The 18701-nt window shown below is 41.5% G+C and overlaps 1 protein-coding gene across 1 annotated transcript in view; it reads left to right on the plus strand.

Annotated features, from left to right (window-relative positions):
* Positions 1 to 18701, plus strand: part of POLA1 (DNA polymerase alpha 1, catalytic subunit) — a 568283-nt gene that overhangs the window by 451073 nt on the left and 98509 nt on the right. Inside the window, exon 36 of the mRNA XM_070943339.1 lies at positions 264 to 357. Within this exon, the coding sequence (XP_070799440.1) occupies positions 264 to 357 (94 nt within the window). The remainder of the gene's footprint in view (positions 1 to 263; positions 358 to 18701) is intronic.

An 18701-nucleotide genomic window follows, 5' to 3' on the forward strand; every position in this document is an offset into this window, starting at 1 on the left:
AATCAATACTACATAAACACAAGAGGTTTCCACACTGATTTTTAGGAGGGTTGAGGATTTTTTAAGACATTTATTTAGTATACCATAACATTTAACTGAATTGCTTTCCAAGGCAGCTGATAAAAACTAATAGCAAACATTTAGCTTTAATAAGTAACTGTGAAATAGCATAAAAGTTATATGTGAGCATGGTTATTCTAGTCTGAGCTGTTTTTCAATAGCATACTTTATTTATGTGTGTCTGTGTATGTGTTTTATTACAGTACTCTGACAAGGCCTTATTCACCCAGCTATGCTTTTACCGTTATATTTTTGATGTGGACTATGCAAAAGAAAAATATACTGGTCCAGGGAAAGGTATGTTACAACACTGTCATTATCCTGAAAGTTTAAAATGGAAATTTACATCATAAAAATCAATGCTATTTTCTGATGTTAGGCCAATCTGCCTCATTCTGTTAACATAAATGTACCTGACTGGAATTAAGAATTTGTACATAAGAAAGAAGATGTATGTCAACTGTATATCTCTTGACTGACTAAAAAAATGTCTGGGAAACTTTACATTCTCTTAAGTGATTGGGAATGCTGGTGATTTAGCCTTCCCTTTGCTGGAAGCTTTTTTCTGATTAATCTTTTTATTATTTTTAAAATAAACTTTTTAATTTTTATCTACATAGTGAGATTATATTTATTAATATTTATACTGAAATGTATTTTATATATGCATTTTTATAAATATGTACATTGAATGATATGTAACTATCCAAAATATAAATCTAAAACTATACACCTGTGCAAAACTTTCAAAGGAAGCAGCTTTCCTCGAAGTAGTTTTGTCCTCAATAAGGCTGCTTTGAGAATTTTCCCAGATTAATAACCTATTCTTGCAAATGTCTAGAAAAGACTGCTGCTTGGACTATATGCCAGTTATGTAAAAACCTGCAACCTTAGGTCAGCCAGTACTGAGCATCTTTACTCGTAATAACTCAAAACTTTGGAATAGCATTCTCCTATGATATTGAGAGAGCGGGGAGAAAACCTATTATTAATTTTGATTTCCATTCACTATAGATATTCAGAATGATTTGTGTGTGTGTGTATTGTATTGTATTGTATTGTATTGTATTGTATTGTATTGTATTGTATACGTGTGTGTGTATGTGTGTGTGTGTGTGTGTGTGCGTATTTAAACACATATATGCATAATATATATACACACATATAAAAAAGTGCAAAGGTATAGAACTTTATTTTTGCAATGCTAGTTCTCTGATACAGGTAGTCCTGATTTAATAATCACTCATTCAACAATCACTCAGACTTATGATAGCACTGAAGAAGTAGAAGTTAAACTAATCTTTGGAATTTTGGCCATCACAGAGTCCCACAATCACATGTTCATGACTTGGAACCTTCCCTGCCAGCTTCCCACAATCAGGCAATGGTGAAGTGACAGGAAGTTGCAGTCACATGATGCCCTTGCTTAACAACCAATGTAGTCCTCATTTAACAACAACAGACAAGTCTTCCTGAATTGCTGTTACCAAGCAGTGTGGTCATGTGACATCATGCAACATCACTACAACTGCATTTCTTAGCAGTTTTTGTTGTTAACTGAGGACTACTTGTAATAAACATGTAATAAAAAATAGAGTGCTCGATTAACCAGATATAGTATCTAAAAAGTATGTATTGAAATGAAATATGTTTTATTTAAAGTAGAGTAGTTGTGAGAATAAGTCATGTTCCTTTTAAAGTATTAACAAAGTTCACCTTTTGTTTTTAATCAGAAGCCCACTTTAATCCATTTCATATGGATTTGATCCATATGATTTGTATTTGTTTTAAGAATGCCATGTGAAGAATATCTTCTATTCTATAGATATCTGTGTTTCAGTGCATGAAAATGTGTACAGGTAGCTCTTGGCTTATGACCATTCATTTAATGGTGGTCCATGATGGCTTCAGAAAGAATACTTTACAGCCCGTAAATAAACAACTTCCAGCCATCATAAAATATTGCTCCACCATTCCCACAGTCATATGATTACAAAATTGGTACTTGACACCCTGTTCTCATTTAGAACTAACTAGAACTAAGTGTCCCACAGTTTTGGGGTTGTCATTTGTAATCTTCTCTGCTGGCTTCCCTGTCAGTGGGGAAACTGGCAGGAAAGGTTGTAAATTGTTGCTGCCTGATGACAGGACTTTGTCTGAACTAATCTCTGTGGGTTGACTGAAAAGGTTGTCTAAGGAGGGAAGCTGAGCTCCTGAACATTTGAGCTCTTTTCCTGCAGTTCTCTTCTACATACAGAGGAGAACTGAACTCCTTCACGGGCAGCTCTTTCAGCCAGACCCTGGAAACAAGAGAGAACCAAAATCCAACAGAGAATGGAGAGGCACTGAAGAGTGACAGCACAATAAGGAAAGGAGTGCAGGGCAGTGCCTGGGAGAGGCCCAGTGGAGGCCATGCATAAGTGTTTCTACACTCAAGCTTGAATTTGCTGCTTGAAATTCAATCTTGCTTGAATTTCTGCAGGGAAATTTTGTACTGTAGCTCCTGAGCAGAGATTCCCCATCCCATGCTCCTTATCTGGGATTCCATTGGTTTAATGACCCACAATATTGCTTAATGACCATAATCATTTCACTCAATGACCAAGATTTCAGTCCTAATTGTGGTTGTAAATTGAACACTACCTGTACACGTTTCCCTAATAAATGTACTTTTGTCTGCTGCTTTCCCTAATGTATATTTTTTAATGTATTGATATTTGGAAAACATATCAGACATTTTAGAAAAGTAAAAAGATGTAATGTGGTTGGTGTATTGGTGTATATTCAGTATAGTCAAATATACAAATTAGATTAGTAAAATGCATTCCAAACTAATTATCCTATAACAAATATGTCATTAATTGGAGGTCAATTAACTCTTTTTCCAAAAATGTTATATCAGTAATCATTATAAAAGATGATATAGGAAAAGTTTAATACATTGCAAAGTATTATTAAATATACTAATTTGAGTTAATACCCAATTTCCAAAGGCATGAATGGGTATTCATGGGAATGTAATGTATTAATCTTGCTTCCATGAATGCTAAGAATACTTTGTGAATAGAGATTACTTGGAAACTTACCGTAATTAAGTATATTTGGTTATTCTGAAGAATTGGTAATAAATATTTTTGGCTCTAGGTTTTTCCTAATATATCACTTTATTATTAATTTGTCTTTTTCCTATAACTTGGAGGACAAGAATGTTGAGAAAATTTTCTAGTGCTGATGGTACTGATTTCTGAGTGTACATGAACTTGTGTGCAGCTAGTCCTTAACTTATAACCATTTATTCAGAAACCGTTCAAAGTAACAATGGCACTGGATGAATGGTGGTTACGACTGATCCTCAAACTTCTGGCCATTCTAGAAAACCCATGGTCATGTAATTGCAATCTGAGCACTTGTACTCACATTTACAATCCATTGCAATGCCCTGTGATTATGTGATCGCCATTTATGTTCTTTCCTATCAGCTTCCCCAGAAAGTCAATAGAGATGCCAGTTGGGAAGGTTACAAGTCACTGGAATAATTCTGCCCCATCTGTGTATCTTTCCTCAGACCCTTTGCCCTCATTCTGTGCAGGCCACTTGTGCACCTCCATGCACCCTCCCAAGACATCATGGCACCTCCCTCACCATCTGTGCACCCTGCACACCCTCCCCAAGTCTCCTTCACACACTCCTTGAGCCTTACCACAACTTCCTCACACCCTTGTACCAGTGGCTTGTTTGCAAGCCTAGATGTCAGGGTTCCAAGTAACACTCCCAACAAAAGAAGACTCCGAGGCTAGAAGTTTTCTCAAAGTTCCATTTTATTAGAGATGTCATATTGGCACATCTAGGAAAACCTGAATCTGAAAGCTTCCAGATTTTCCTCACCCAAAAGTAAGTACAAGTCCCTTCCCCTGCACCCACATGTCCATCACATGGTCCAATCAATGCACCATCCCAACTGGAGATGCCTCCCAGTCACCCCATTCCAGGTGCAGACCAAATGTCCTTGACTTTCAGAGAAAGGAATGTGGCCTGTCAGCCGTGAGTCATGGCTGCACTGTAAGACTTCCAACCTCAAGCTGTTAGGGACATACAGTTTGGACCAGGGATGAAATCCACCTACCTTCACTACCGGTTCGCAAATGAGAACAAATGAGCAGGACCTTCTGCGCATGCACAGAGCATCAAAAACGGAATGTGGGTGGAGCCTCCTGCCGCCGGCGCTACTGGTTTGCCTGAGCTGGATAGAACCAGCTGCATTTCACCACTGGTTTGGACCCTTGCCAAGCCAGTCCATCTCTCATGGTCAAGACATCTTTATTATCTGTGAGCCATTGGTTGGCTGGGAACGCTGCTTTCAGTGCTGCTGTCAGTTTGTCCCATACGGGATCAGGTTGGGGTCTGGTTTGGCCCCTAGTGGTGATTTTCACTTTGCTAAAGCCAGTGGTCGGGTCGAGATTATAGCCACAGACCCAACTGGTGCCTAAACCTATAGTGGTGCAAGGGGAGACCCATTATGAAGTTGGAAGATGGAAGCCAAGTCCCTGAGTGGACCTGACCGACTTCAAGCACTCCTTCCAGAATTTAGCGGTGAATTGGACTCCTTGGTTTGAGATTATCCGGCGGGATACTCCGTACAGCCGGTAAATCTGTTTAATAAACATTTTTACCAGTTTCTTTGCTGAGGGCAACCCCAAGCAAACATTAAGGTGGGCTTGCTTGGCAAACAAATTGATCACTGTCCAAATCACTGTATTTCCCCCCACTCTCTGGGAGCTCAACTATAAAGTCCATTGTGATTTCCTCCCAAGGGCGGCTGGGATTGGCCACTTTCTGGAGGAGCCCAGGAGGTCTCCCTGGTCTCATTTTCATGGCTGCACAGGTGGCATAGCTTCTTATGTAATCTTCCACATCGGCCTTCATCTTTGGCCACTAAAACTGTCTCCTGGCTAGGTGCAGAGTTTTCAAGAAACCAAAATGACCTGACGTGAGTCATGGCTGCACTGTAAGACTTCCAACCTCAAGCTGTTAGGGACATACAGTTTGGACCCTTTCCAAGCCAGTCCATCTTTCATGATCAAGACATCTTTATTATCTGTGAGCCATTGGTCGACTGGGAGCACTGCTTTCAGTACTGCTGTCAGTTTGTCCTGTACGGAATTGGGTTGGAGTCTGGCTTGGTCCCTAGTGCAAACTTGTGCTTCTGGTTGTGACAAGGGGATGACGATCGAACCCTCCGACTATCGAACTGCGGTTTCCTTGATAAGGCATCAGCTAGCAGGTTTCTCCCCCCTGGGATGTATTTTAGCTCGAAGTTAAACCGCCTGAAGTATTGTGCCCAGCAGATTTGTTTGGGAGAAAGTTTTCTGCGGGGGGGGGGGGTTAGGGCTTCAAGGTTTTTGTGATCAGTCCAAACCTCGAAAGGCACTTTAGTCCCTTCAAGAAAATGTCTCCAGGAGAGGAGGGCCCAGTGGACTGTGTCGGCTTCCTTCTCCCAAATTGCCCATCTTCTCTCGGTGTCGGTGAGCTTCTTGGACACATACCGTATTTTTTGGAGTATAAGACACACCTTTTTCCCCCCAAAAGGGGGTGAAAATTTAGGTGCCTCTTATACACTGAATGTAGCCCCAACCAGCCACTGGCCCCCACCCTTTGGCCTCTGCCTCGCAGCAGTTACCTCCTTGCAAGCAAACAGCAAGAAAAAAGCAGCTCCTTTCAGCTTCAGCACAGCCTAATTAGCACAAATTGATTGGATCGGCCTCCCAACTCTCAGCTGATTTGCTCTCAGCTGTTTTGCGCAGGGCTCTGCTGCTTGCTGCAAAGAGGTAAATTGCTGGAGCAGATTTTTTTTTCCTTGTCCTAATCAAGCTATGCTGAAAACAAAAATGAAAGTAAAGTAGGCTGTTGGCTGTTTGCTGCAACATCGCAAAATTAGGCAGAGGGAGATTTCTTTTTCTTCTTTTTCCTCACCAAAAAAGGTAGGTGCAAACAATGGGAAATTTAGGGCAAAAGAGGAGAGTTCAAGATTTTAAAACACTAAAGAAAAAAAGGAGAAAGAAAAAGGAAAAAATAAAAATGGGAAGGGAGAAAAAGGAAAAGAAATGAAAGAGAAAGATGTTATACATATTTAGAATTGAAATATGAATAGTAAGAAATAAATGGGAAATCATGATTGTAAAAATAAATAAATAATAATTGGAATATTTGTCTTTGTATTTTGAAATCTAGACAATGATAAGTTTTTATTTTTTTTATTTTTTTTAGAAATATGAATAAGTATAAACTGTATACAGTATAGTTTATTGAATAGCCCGAAGGCCTTTTCAAACAAAACAGAAAAGAAAAAGGGAAAAAGATAAAACAGTTACAAAAATAGTAATCTAAAAATATATGATAGATGACATTAAAATTTTACCATATCAAATTTCAATAGCTAAATTGACAAGACTAGATAACCCAAATAGGATAGCTCCTCTCTAACTGAGCTCATCTTTCTTACAATCGATAAAATTTTCTTTGATATAACTGGCTCGTATTGCCGTCAACCTTTTAAGGTATCAAGTGATCGCTCTTACCAGGGGAGGAGAGTCAGCCCTCAACAGAAATGCTAATTTTTGGCTTATATTCCAGTGGGGAAATTTATTTATAATTGGGGACAGATATTGATTTCTAACTTCCTGATAGAGACTACATTCGAATATTATATGTGCCGTGTCCTCCACGACGTTTACCCCACATATGCATATTCTTTTGTCATACGGGATTTTCCGATAACGGCCGAATCTAACGTTGGTATCTAGAAGTTCGAATCTAAACTTAACAAATAACTGTTTCTCCACTGATGGCATTTCTAAATATAAATACTTTTCCAGGGTGAAAGTTGTTTTAACTGCTGTCAGCAGTTTAAGGGAATGATTAGTTGAAAGGGTTGCCATGTCCATTTGCCCATGTATATCTTTAATCCGTTGTTTAACTTGGTTCAGTGTGTCACACAACGGGAACCCTACGCCATATCGGTTCAATATTTCTGACAGCCAGGTTAGCCAGGAATACCTTTGAGGATTTGAAATCTGCTGTTCCTCTAGACATATTTTAGGGAGTCTGCTGGCATCCATCTGGGTCATTTTTAGCCAGTAGGCTACCGCCCTAGTGATTGTATAGGTGTACAGTGAGAAGTGTCCCAATTCAGCTCTGACGGCTGCAGCTGAAGTGGAATTGTTTACCCCAAGCATCCTCCTTAACAAATTATTTTGAGTTCTCTCTAATATGGGGGCCTCTGTAAGACCCCAAATTTCAGCACCATAGAGCATGATCGGAACAAGTTTAGCCTGAAAGACTTTACGAAGAGGTAAAATGGAGGTTGGTTGGATTCGTTTACTTAATTTAGATACAAGGCTTGCTCCTGCTCTAACCTTTTGAGAAAGGTATTGATGGTGCGGAGTCCAACCTCCTGCACTGGAAAAAACAATTCCAAGAAAAAGTATATTGGGTAACTTGTTCAATTTTTGTGTCATTAATCTGCCAATTGTGCTTTTTATTCTTGTTACCAAAGACTAAAACTTTTGATTTAGCTACATTTATAGTCAAGTGGTTTGCAGTACAGTAACGTGTGAGCTTGTCAAGAAGTCTCCTCATTCCTATTTGGGTTCTAGAAAACAACACTAAGTCATCGGCATACATTAATACGTTAATAAATCTAGAGCCTATTTGGGGGCTGTGCATCAGAAGATCATCCAGCTGCGCTGGGATATCATTTATATAAAGGTTAAAAAGAGTAGGGCCCAGCAGGCAACCCTGCCTCACTCCTCTAGTTGTCGGTATGCTGTTTGTTGAGGCCCCATTTGCCGCATATCTAACTCTAATTGCCGAATTAGTATAGAGAATCCTGATCAACAAAATAAGTCTGGGGTCCATCCCCATAACTTGTAGTTTCCTCCACAAATGGTTCCTATCTATCGAATCAAAAGCAGCAGTAAGATCAATAAAGGCAGTATACAGCTTTTTCCCCTGGGTCTTGTATTTATTAATTAAGTGGGAAAGGACAAAACAATTGTCTATGGTAGACCTACCTGATCTAAAACCTGCCTGCTCATTTGCCAGAATTTCCTTATCCAAGCACCAGTCCTCTATTTTATTTAGGAGATGTTTCGTATACATTTTTGAAATTATATTAAGAAGACTGATGGGGCGGTAGTTGGATGGGGCGGCTCTGTCACCTTTCTTAAAAATTGGAAAAACTATAGCTAACCTCCACCCTTCAGGGATTATCCCTACTTTATCGATATAAGTAAACAGTGCTACCAGCACCGGTACCCAAAAGTCAATGTTGGACCTAAACAGTTCAGGAGGCAACAAGTCCTCTCCTGGGGCCTTCCCGGCCTTTAAGGTTTGAATTATATGCTTAACTTCGGTAGGGGTAACTGGTGTCCATTCCGGACATTTCCTTAATTCTTGCTGGAGGATATCCAATTGCAAGACATTTGTTGTATTGTTACCATCAAATAAAGCAAGATAGTGCTTCTCCCATTTTACTGCTGATATATCAGTGTCCATAAATGGGGAACGTTGTTTTAATATACCGGCTATCTTATGCCAAAAGATCGTAGGGAATTGGGATTTCGCTGCCATTTCTACCTCTTTCCACATCCTGGTGTTATAGCTACTTTTCTTGTTTTTCAGGAGGGATTTGTATGCTCTCCTGAGTTGAACCATATTTGAATAATCACCATCCTGTCTGTTAACTTTCTTAACTGCAGCTCTTAGATTTGACCTCAAGTTATGACAATCATCATCAAACCACTTTCTAGAGATCCCATCTAGTTTTCTATCATTCTGGATCATTAAGTTCCTAAGAGTAGAAGTTAGCTCTGTATAAGCTGGTATTGGGGTGTTGTCTCCGGGCTTAGATTGGGAGATTTCCCTTGCTAGGTGTCTGGCTTCGTCTGAGCCCAAATAAGCGGTAACAGACTTGACATCAAGTCTGTGCTAATATAACCTTTTATAGTTATAAACCCGGGCGTTTGCTAAGGTGTCAATTTCCTCTCTTGAATGAGGCCTAACTTCTGAAGAGAGTGAAACCAGAGCCCTGATGGGAAAGTGGTCACTTTCCTCTCTAAATATAGCTCTTACTTCTGAAAAATGGTGTACTAAACTAGAGGAAGTGCAGATATAATCGATAGAGGTTGAGGTTTTGTTGGATGAGAAAGTATAGGGATATATATACCCATCACTCGAGCCGCTTAGTACTTGCATATCATTCATAAACAGGAGGGAAATTAACCTCTGGGCATACTTATTGGTCCTCTTGTCCATTGAGGACCAAGTGAACTCATTATAAAAGTATCCAGTTGGTACCAGGCCTCGGTTAGCATAGCTCTTCGTTGAGGGACCTAGTCTTGCATTAGTATCTCCAGCTAATATAATTTTTGCTTGGGGAAAGCGTCCCTTTAAGGTAGCTAATACTGAGTCTAATTCATCCCACAAATCCCTTCCTAGAAGGTGGAATGAAAAAGGAGCGATATATACATTGATTAAGATTAAGTCCATCCCCCTGTACGTACATCTAATAGGCAGAATATATTGGAATTGAGGATCTAAAGAAATTTCTTCACCCTTCCATCCCGTATCCCTTTTGACCAACGTGGTTAAGCCCCAATTGCCCTCCCTCTTAAATTGACTTTGCCTGCCGGTTTATGCCATGAGGCAAAACCCGGTAAGCTGATCTGTGGATCATTAGTAGTTCAGCCAGGTTTCTTGAAGGAGGATGAGATGATGTGTTGAAATCAATTTTATAAAATCCATCCGGTTTGCAATGCCTTTCCAGACCGCTATATTCCAGGACAGGAGGGAAAGGCTGGGGATATAAGGTACCCTAGTTGTTGGCCATTTGTTGTCTAGTCAATCACCCCGAGGCACTACTCCTTGTGTCTCTTCCTCCACCCTTCTGGTGGGGGGGTCCGGAATTACTACCACCGCCTTCTCTGGAGTGCCAAAGGAGTCAAAAGTGGCCTCTGTTTGTTGCGGAAGTGCCTCCTCCGTTCTTAAAGAAGATGAGACAGGTGAGGGCAGTTGCACTGTTGGGGGAGGGTGAACTTCTGCCGCTACGTTCATAGTCTTTGTTTCTTTGAAAAGACTTTTGCCTTCCCTTCTATCCCGCTGGACGGACTTTACGGCTTTAGGCCTTGTCTGCACGTGCTTTCCCCGTTCTTCCGACTTGGATGGCCTTCTCGTTGAACTGCAGGCTTCTGCTAGCGAAGATCTTAATAAGTCAAATTCAATTAACATTGACCTTTGCTCCTTTGGAGACAAGGAGACAAATTCGCTGATTATAACATCCTCTGGCTTGTCGGTGCTTGCCTTCATATGTGCGACCTCCCTGATCTGGCCTGCCTCCATAGTTTCTCCAGATTCTGGAGGAAAGACCCTGGAGGTAGCAGAGTGGTTCCTAGGTACCATTTTTGATGTTTGGTTAAGTCCTTGTAAAAGCGGTTTAATAGGCCCACTCGAGAAGACTCTTGTAGGAATGACTTCAAATCTGAGCAGGGATCCTTTTCTTTTCATTACAGCATTCGGTATAGTATTGCTGTCAAAATGCAGTATTAGTCGAACACAATTGCTATGCTGGGGAAGTTTTTCATATCTGAGTAGATCTATTAATAAAGGATCAGATTTCAATAGCTGTGCAAGTAAGAGGATTATCCTTTCCTTTGAAGTCCATCGTCCTCTATTGCATGGGATTTTCCTTATCCTTAAAGCGATTTGTTTCTTTAACAATCTTCTTCCTTGATGAGGGTTAGCATCAGTACTTGCAATGCTTTGTTGTTTGGGTTGAGGTCTTACACCCTCCTACTCTCTCTGTGCGTCAGGACGGTGTGCAATCTCACCCTCCTTAGCTGCAGAGTGAGGGCCATTTAAGAATTGGAAGATCCTCTCGATGTCTCTTTTGATCGATGTCAATAAGTCAGATATTGAATCTACTATTGGGCAGTTAACATACTCTGAGTACAGACCAGCTCCCTGAGGTCTGAATATGTTGGAACTTCTTTTAAGCAGCTAGAAGTAGGTGAGAGGATAGAGCTTGAAAAATCACCCATTCTAGCAGGCAAGTTTGAATCTGAAATCCAAGAAGAAAACTCCCCTTCTGTATCTCCCTCTCCCAGTGATACAGTCGACAGAGACAAAGTTCGAAGTTCAGATTGGGGTTCTGGATTACACCTCTCCATAAAGTCACCCAATTTAAGATGTTTAAGAGGCTTGTAGTAATTAAGTTCCGTCATAGATTCTGGGGAGAGAGAGCAAGCTCTCTGCCTCTTACTTTTCTTTCCCATTCTAGTAGGCAGTTGATCCAGCTTCTCCCAGCAGAATTAAATATCGCAATAATTTATCCTCCCTCGGCAATCGTAGTTAAGGTAGGCCTTAATGATGGTCTCAGCCGAGGCACCACAGAGATAAAAAACCAATCTCCTTTCCAAACAACGGCTTGTCTTTTACTCCTACTTCTTTGCTATCATCTATTTTCAGAATTGTTTAAATTGTTTAAATATGTGGGGGAAGGAGACTAAAAAGCTGATAGGGTTTTATTAAAGGCAGTCCTACCGGGAGCGTCTGCAGCCAGTTCCTTACTGTACTCGTTCCAAAAACAAACAGCTCAAAATCCCCTCCGAAGTTAGGGGCCTCCAGTGAGGTTTGTCAACAAGTCCGATAATCCGAATTTCAGGCCTTGCGAGGAGGAGTCACGGGAGTAGCCTAGGCCAGGAATGCAGGTTGTAGTGTTGTTAAAATATGTCTAAAACAAACAGTAGCCACACTATATGTGCTTTGTAAGAGTCTGGTACATATTAAAAATAGATTAAAAATGAGTTAAAAATATAAAAATACTTTAAAACGTTAAAAAAGAAAAACCTAATTTGCTTTTGGGAGAGCTCCTTACAGCCGTTCTCCCCCAAGTCAAATTTTGAGCTATAAACTGTAACAAGTGAAATACCTTTAATGGTATATGGTGGTGAAAGTAAAAAGGATTAAGTTGTAGCTTGGGTAACAGCTAGAACATTTTTAAATTTAATTAGGGAAATTGTAACTATTGAAATATTTTTAATTATATAGTATTATATTTCTCATATAGTAGAAATGATTAAGTTGTGATTTGGAGGATTATATGGGCAAAACTATTTGGGTTATTGGGAGAGTTTAAGATGTGAAAATGAGTAACATAAGGAGAAAGCTCTATTTAACTAGGGAATTGTAATAATTGAGATACTATTAATTGCATATTGTGCTGAAAGCAGAAATGGTTAAGTTGTGGTTTGGAGGAATATATGGGGGAAATTATTTGGTTTATTATTATTGGTAAATATAATTAATTGATTTGTAACAAATTGAATTGCATGGAAATAACTGGAATATTCAAGTTCATATTGATTATTATACAAAACCAGATAGCTATATAACTAATTGATTTATATTAAAATGTTGAATTTGTATTAAACAATTGTAATATTACATAATTAACCAATGTGAGGATGGATATAAAAATAGATGACAATGGAAAGGATTAATAATATAGAATAGAAAGGAAAAATTGAATTTGATTAAGATTAGAGATGAGGATGAAGGGTAATATTGGCTTTTTAAAAAAATAGATGAGGAATAAATATGGCAAAAAGGAAATGTAGAAATTGTAAATTTAATTGAAATGACTAAACACTGTTTAAATTTGTGAACCGGACAAATACTCTGTTCAAAGAAAATACATTGTATGTATGTGTGTTTGTCTATAAAATAAAAGAAAGAAAAAAAAAAGGTAGGTGCGTTTTATACTCCGGTGCATCTTATACTCCAAAAAATACGGTATGCACAGGGCAGAAGCTGGCCTTGTGGGTCCTTCTGTAGGAGCACGGCCGCCACTGCTACATCGTTAGCTGGATGATGAACTGTCTCTCTGGATCAGGGTGTTGAAGGATTAGTTCATCGGCAAAAAGCCGTTTTAATTTTTCAACGGCTTTTTGGCAGTCCATTGACCAGACGAGCAGTGGACTCGGTCATGGTTTTGTGGTAAGGGGCCTTGTCTTTAATAGCTCCGTTAAGGGCGAGGCGACTTCTGCGAATGCTGGGATGAATTGCCTATAGAAGTTTGCAAAACCCAGGAAGCTTTGAAGCTATTTACGGGTTTGTGGGGGTTGCCAGTCTAGTATAGCTTTCACTTTCCCTGGGTCCATCTCCACTCCTCCGCTTGATATTCGGTAGCCTAGATAATCTAGGGAGGTTTTATGGAATTCACATTTTGACAGCTTTGCATAGAGTTTTGCGGCTAGAAGTTTTTTCAGCACTTGCCGCACAAGCTTTACATGCTTCTCTGAGTTTCACTGAATATAAGAATGTCATCTAGGTAAATTAGGACTCCTTTGTACAGGTGCTCGTGTAGCACCTCGTTTATCAGCTACATGAAGATTTCAGGAGCCCCGACTTCCGGTTTGGCGTCGCAGCAATGCAGTCGGGGAAATAGCGGGCTCTGATGAGCCCCGCAAAAACCCCAACTGACAAACTGCCGCCGATGGGTCTTCGGACCGAACCCGTCTTGCAGGGACAAGAGAAGAAGAGGGGCGCCTCAGACAGCCGAGAGGAACAGGCAAGTTCCTTGAAGGCCAGAGGGAATCCTCTGACTCGGCGGCGGGGGGCGGCAGCCATGGCGGCTGCCATGAAGCCGCGACAAACCAGGAAAAGAATTGTGCAGGAGGAAAGAAGAAAGAATGAGGTACTTCGAAGCCAGGTGAGTGACACCAACCCTAGCAGGAAACAACACTTGAGTATGGACTTTTACCAATAAGACCCCCAGCTTTAAATAGCGGCTGTAGATTTGTGGGGCATGAAGATCTGGCAAAGTAATAAGAGGAGACAAAGACCCTTTAAGGAATCTGCCCTGGTACAGGCTGACTTGGTAGAATTGATTATTAATATACTAGAAAATTGGGTTTTTTTTTTAATTGGAATTGATTTGATTCTTGGAAAAAGAAAAAGGAAAAAGTGATAACTATGGATTTTAACACCTTTAAAAGTTAAAAGAAGAGAGACAAATGGATGGTTACATAATGGATACAAAATGGAGATTGCTGTGACTAAGCGAAAGTGTGGATTGTAGAGACTCGCCTTCTGCTTGAAAAAGAAATATTCTGACTTGCTACTTGGTTTGGATTATTTTGAAAATAACTATGGACTTTTGGATTTTGGAGATTCCTATTCTGTCTATGGGTGATTTGATTGAACTTAATGTATGCTGGAAATGATTAATATTAAGAAATATGCTGGGAGTCAACCTGGTATGTTAGGAAATAGTTAAATAATAGATTAAATATATTGAAAAGAAAACAGTTAAAATAAGATATGCTGGAAATCAGCCAAACAATAGTTGGAGGTATGGAGGAGAATATGCTGAAAATCAGCCAAAATAAAATATGCTGGAAGTCAGCCAAACAAATAGTTGGAGATATAGAGGAGAATATGTTGGAAAATACCTAAAATAATACGGGGTGAAAAAGATTATGTTGGAAGACAACTAAAATGAAGCGAAAGGAGTATGAGATGAATCTGTGTAAATTGAAATTTGTATTAGATGACAAATTTAAGAAAATTAAGTGTAATTGTTAAAGTTTAAAATTTAAAGATTTGATGAAATGGGTCTAGAGATTAAGGAATATAGATAAAATTTTGATTTATAAGTTGAAATAAAAATAGAGTTGTACATATTTGGGAACTAAGATTTGTGGTGATAAAATAGTGAAGTAAACATTTAGATCAAGATGCTAGAATATTTCTTAAAATTTGTGTTTTTGATTTTAATGTGAAAAGATGTAAGGGAGGGAATTAAGTTAGATAGAATTTTGATTTATAATTGGATATAAAAAAATTAGTAGAGTTTATTTGGAAATAAAAGTTTTGGTGATACAATAGACTGGTTTAGATTAAGAAGTTAGAATTTGTATTATAAACTTTTATTTTGATTTTTAATTTTAAAAGATGTAACGGGGAAATTGGGAATAGAGCTTGTTAAAGGAATGTAAGCGATTGTATCTATCTATGACCGGATCAAGACTTCATTCTTAAAAGATATATTTTATGTTTATGTTTGGAAAAAAATAAAAAAATATTTTTCAAAAAAAAAAAAGGATTTCAGGAGCCCCTTGCAGACAAATGACATGACTTTGAACTGGAAGCTGCCAAGCGGACAGTTAAAAGCGGTCTTCCATTCATCTTCTAATAGGCTTCTCTCAGGTCCAGTTTGGTGAACACCTTGCCCTTGGCTAAGTGACTTAGCATGTCTTTTATGAGGAGGAGAGGGTAGGTGTTCTCCATGGACACCGCATTAATACCACGAAAATCCATGCAGAGCCTCATCTCTCCCCCCCCCCTTTTTTTTTTTTTCTTTAAATCGTATGGGGGCTGCCACTCTGGATTTAGCGGGTTGGATAAAACCCTATGCTGAGTTGGCGTCGATGTATTTTCTTAACTCAGCCATTTCCTTTGGAGTCATAGAGTACATCTTTGGTTTAGGCAGCTTGCTCCCAGCACAAATTCAATCACTCAGTCTGTTCGGCAGTGAGGGGGAGGAAGTTGCAATCTTGCTCGCTAAAGACATCCAACAGGTCTTTCTTTGGCACCTGTTGGCTGCTGGGAAGTTCATCTGCATGGGCTGTGGTTTTCACTTGCTGGGGCTGCTGGGGTTTGGGGCCTTTTGGCAACTGTCTGGTTTGATGGGTGGAAGTGGACCGATGTTTATTCTAAGTTTTCAGTAGCTGTCTTCCCATGTGATGGTCGGTTCCCATTTGTCTAGCCAAGCGAGGCCCAATATGATTGATTCAGTCATTTTTGGAGCTATAACGAATCGGATGAGTTCTCGGTGGCGCCCCATCTCCAGTCTAACAAGTTCTGTGACAATTGTGGCCAGGACTCCACCTATTAGCATCCCATTGACCTGTTCAAAAAGAATAGGGCGCGCTAGGGGTCTCATGCCTGTCCCTAGCTGTTGGACTATGGGAAGGCTGATCAGGCATCTGGTGCAGCCAGTGTCTATGACAGCCTCTACCTCCCCTTGAGCTCCCGTTTCTGGCACTACAGTCTGGGTTTTGATAGTGAAGGGGTGGATGGCTTCACTTAACATTGGGTCATCTTCGTTGCTGCTCCCCTCGGTGGAACCCGGAGGGCTTTGTCTGGCTGGAGTTTCTTGGTTTCCAGTTGGAAGGAGAGGAACTTCAACAGCCTGTTTGGTGATTCTCCCCTTATCCGGTGGCTTCCTCGCGGTTTTCCTTCCCCGGAGTCCAGACCTGAGGGACTGGGGCAGGGGACAGCTATTTGGATGCCCTGTGCCCATGCTGACTGCATCGATAGCACTTGATTGTCCGGACAGTGTGGGTTGCAGCGTGTCAGCTACCTTGACCGAAGTTCAGCGACCCAGAGGTCTTCTTGCTGGTTTTTCTGTAGTTGGCTTCTGATAGGGGTGGATCTCCAGGTCCATGGCTACTGCTGTGTTGCACCAGGCTTGAATACGCTCCAGAACTCCCCTGATGTTGCAGGCTTGTCTGAGGTCTGGGTCAAGGGCCTCTTTGAAGTGGTAGGCAAGGAGGTGTTCAGGCCAGTCTCTCAGTTTTCCTGCCAGCCTCCGGAATCCCCAAACTAATTCTTTGGGGGGGGGGCGTCTCACTTGCTTCAAGGCTTTGATTTGAGCTTCGGCTTCTATCTGGTGGGCTGTGTCTTCGAACCAGCCTCGGAGCAGTTGGACGAACTCGTCCACATCACCAAGCTCTGGGGCTCCTTCATTGTGTAGTTCAGCTATCCACTCCGCCGCTTCTCCTTCATTCATGCCATCCTCAATTGCTGAAATCATGTCCCAATCAGTCTGGAATTGGTCCCCATAGCTATCAATGTGGGACCAAATCCAATTGAGGAAGTAGGCCAGCTTCCCTGGGGTCCCGTCAAATGTCGCTCTAAACCATGGAGGGGGAGCGGCTGGCGGGACTGGTTGCAGGCAGTGGGACCGGCAGCAGGACCGGTACCGGTTGCGGGATCGGAGCTGGTGTCCATTGGTATTGAACCCACCCCTGGCTGGGGTAAAAGGCCCAGCCAGGGGATATCTAGTTAGCAGGAGGCAATCTGAGGAGTGGCTACTGATGGGGGGTGTTGGGTCTTGGCAGTCCCAATGGTGGTTCTTGTAGTGCCGGACTGGATTGGCTTAATAGGCCTTGCTGCGGTGCCACTCCAACTCCAGCAAAAGCTGTCATCCCAGTAGACTGGGCCCAATGGGGGAGGCTATGGTACTGTCCACATCATGCTGAGTGAAATGAGTCCGACTCTCAACTCGGTGCCACTGAGGTCCCTTGGCCTGGAAAGGTGAACCAGAATCCAGCTGAGCCAGAATCCAGCTGGGTGGGCCGGTACTAGGAGGTTGTGCGATGCTGCCCATGCTGAGTTGGTTGAACCACTCCAGTAAACCTGCCAGCGACTGGCTTTGCATCCTGGTGGAAAGTCCCACTCTCGGGAATCGCTCTCCATTTGAGGGATGGGGTCTGCTCCACTCTGCTTACTCCCATCTGCTGTTCCTGCAGCATCGCCCCAGTCAGCAACTCCTGGGGTGGGGCGGCTCCCGCATGCTCACCTCACATAGAGGGATCTGGTTGAGCAGCTTGCCAGGGCACTGGCTCTTTGGGCTGGGCACCTTATCGGTGTTCCGCTTCGGTGGCCTCTGCTGTCTTCACCACAGATTCAGAAGGATAGTAGAGGGTTTCGGCGTGGACCATCAAACCAATCCCAGTAGTTCCCTCTGTGGTTGCCATGTTCTCCTTCATCTTCCCTGGGTCTTCACACTGCCCGGTGTCAGATTGGCGTTCAGGGCTCAAGTTTTAAAGGAGATTCGGGTTAATGTCAGGGTTCCAAGTAACACCCCCAACAAAAGAAGACTCTGAGGCTAGAAGTTCCTCAAAGTTCCATTTTATTAGAGATGTCATATTGGCACATCTGGGAAAACCTGAATCTGAAAGCTTCCAGGTTTTCCCCACCCAAAAGAAAGTCCAAGCCCTTTCCCCTGCATCCATATGTCCATCACATGGTCCAATCAATGCACCGTCCCAACTGGAGATGCCTCCTAGTCATGCCAATCCAGGTGCAGGCCGAATGTCCTTGACTCTTAGAGAAAGGAATGTTATTATGGCTAGATATCTCCACCACTCCATGCAATCCCCCCTCCCAGTTTCCCATAGCACTAAGTGTAGCAGCTCTGAAGATCGAAAGAAAAATATGGCCTCCAGGGCTGACACTAGGATTTCCAACTTCCTACTGGCTTCACCATGGTTGTGGGGAAGCCAGCAGGAAGTTGCTTTGCCTAATAACAATGGGATTCAGTTCAGTTCAGTTCAGTGGCAACTAAGATTGCAGGGATTTGGTGTTGTAGTTATGTGATGTAATTGTTATGTAAATAGGTTTGTTTGGCGGGAAGTTCGAAATAACTGACCCTCAGCTGATTGGCTGACCACTACGGCTGTAAGGTATATAAAGGGAGCTGGCTCCCTGGGTTAGTTGCTGGAGTCTCACTATACAATAAAGAGCTGTTGTCACAAACTACTCTGGCTTGCTGCGTCCTCATTCACCCAACTTAACAT

Source organism: Pituophis catenifer, unplaced genomic scaffold (genome assembly GCF_029215685.1).
Source record: "Pituophis catenifer annectens isolate HBS135680 unplaced genomic scaffold, rPitCat1.0.hap2 SCAF_4, whole genome shotgun sequence".
In the NCBI taxonomy this organism is placed as follows: Eukaryota; Metazoa; Chordata; class Lepidosauria; order Squamata; family Colubridae; genus Pituophis; species Pituophis catenifer.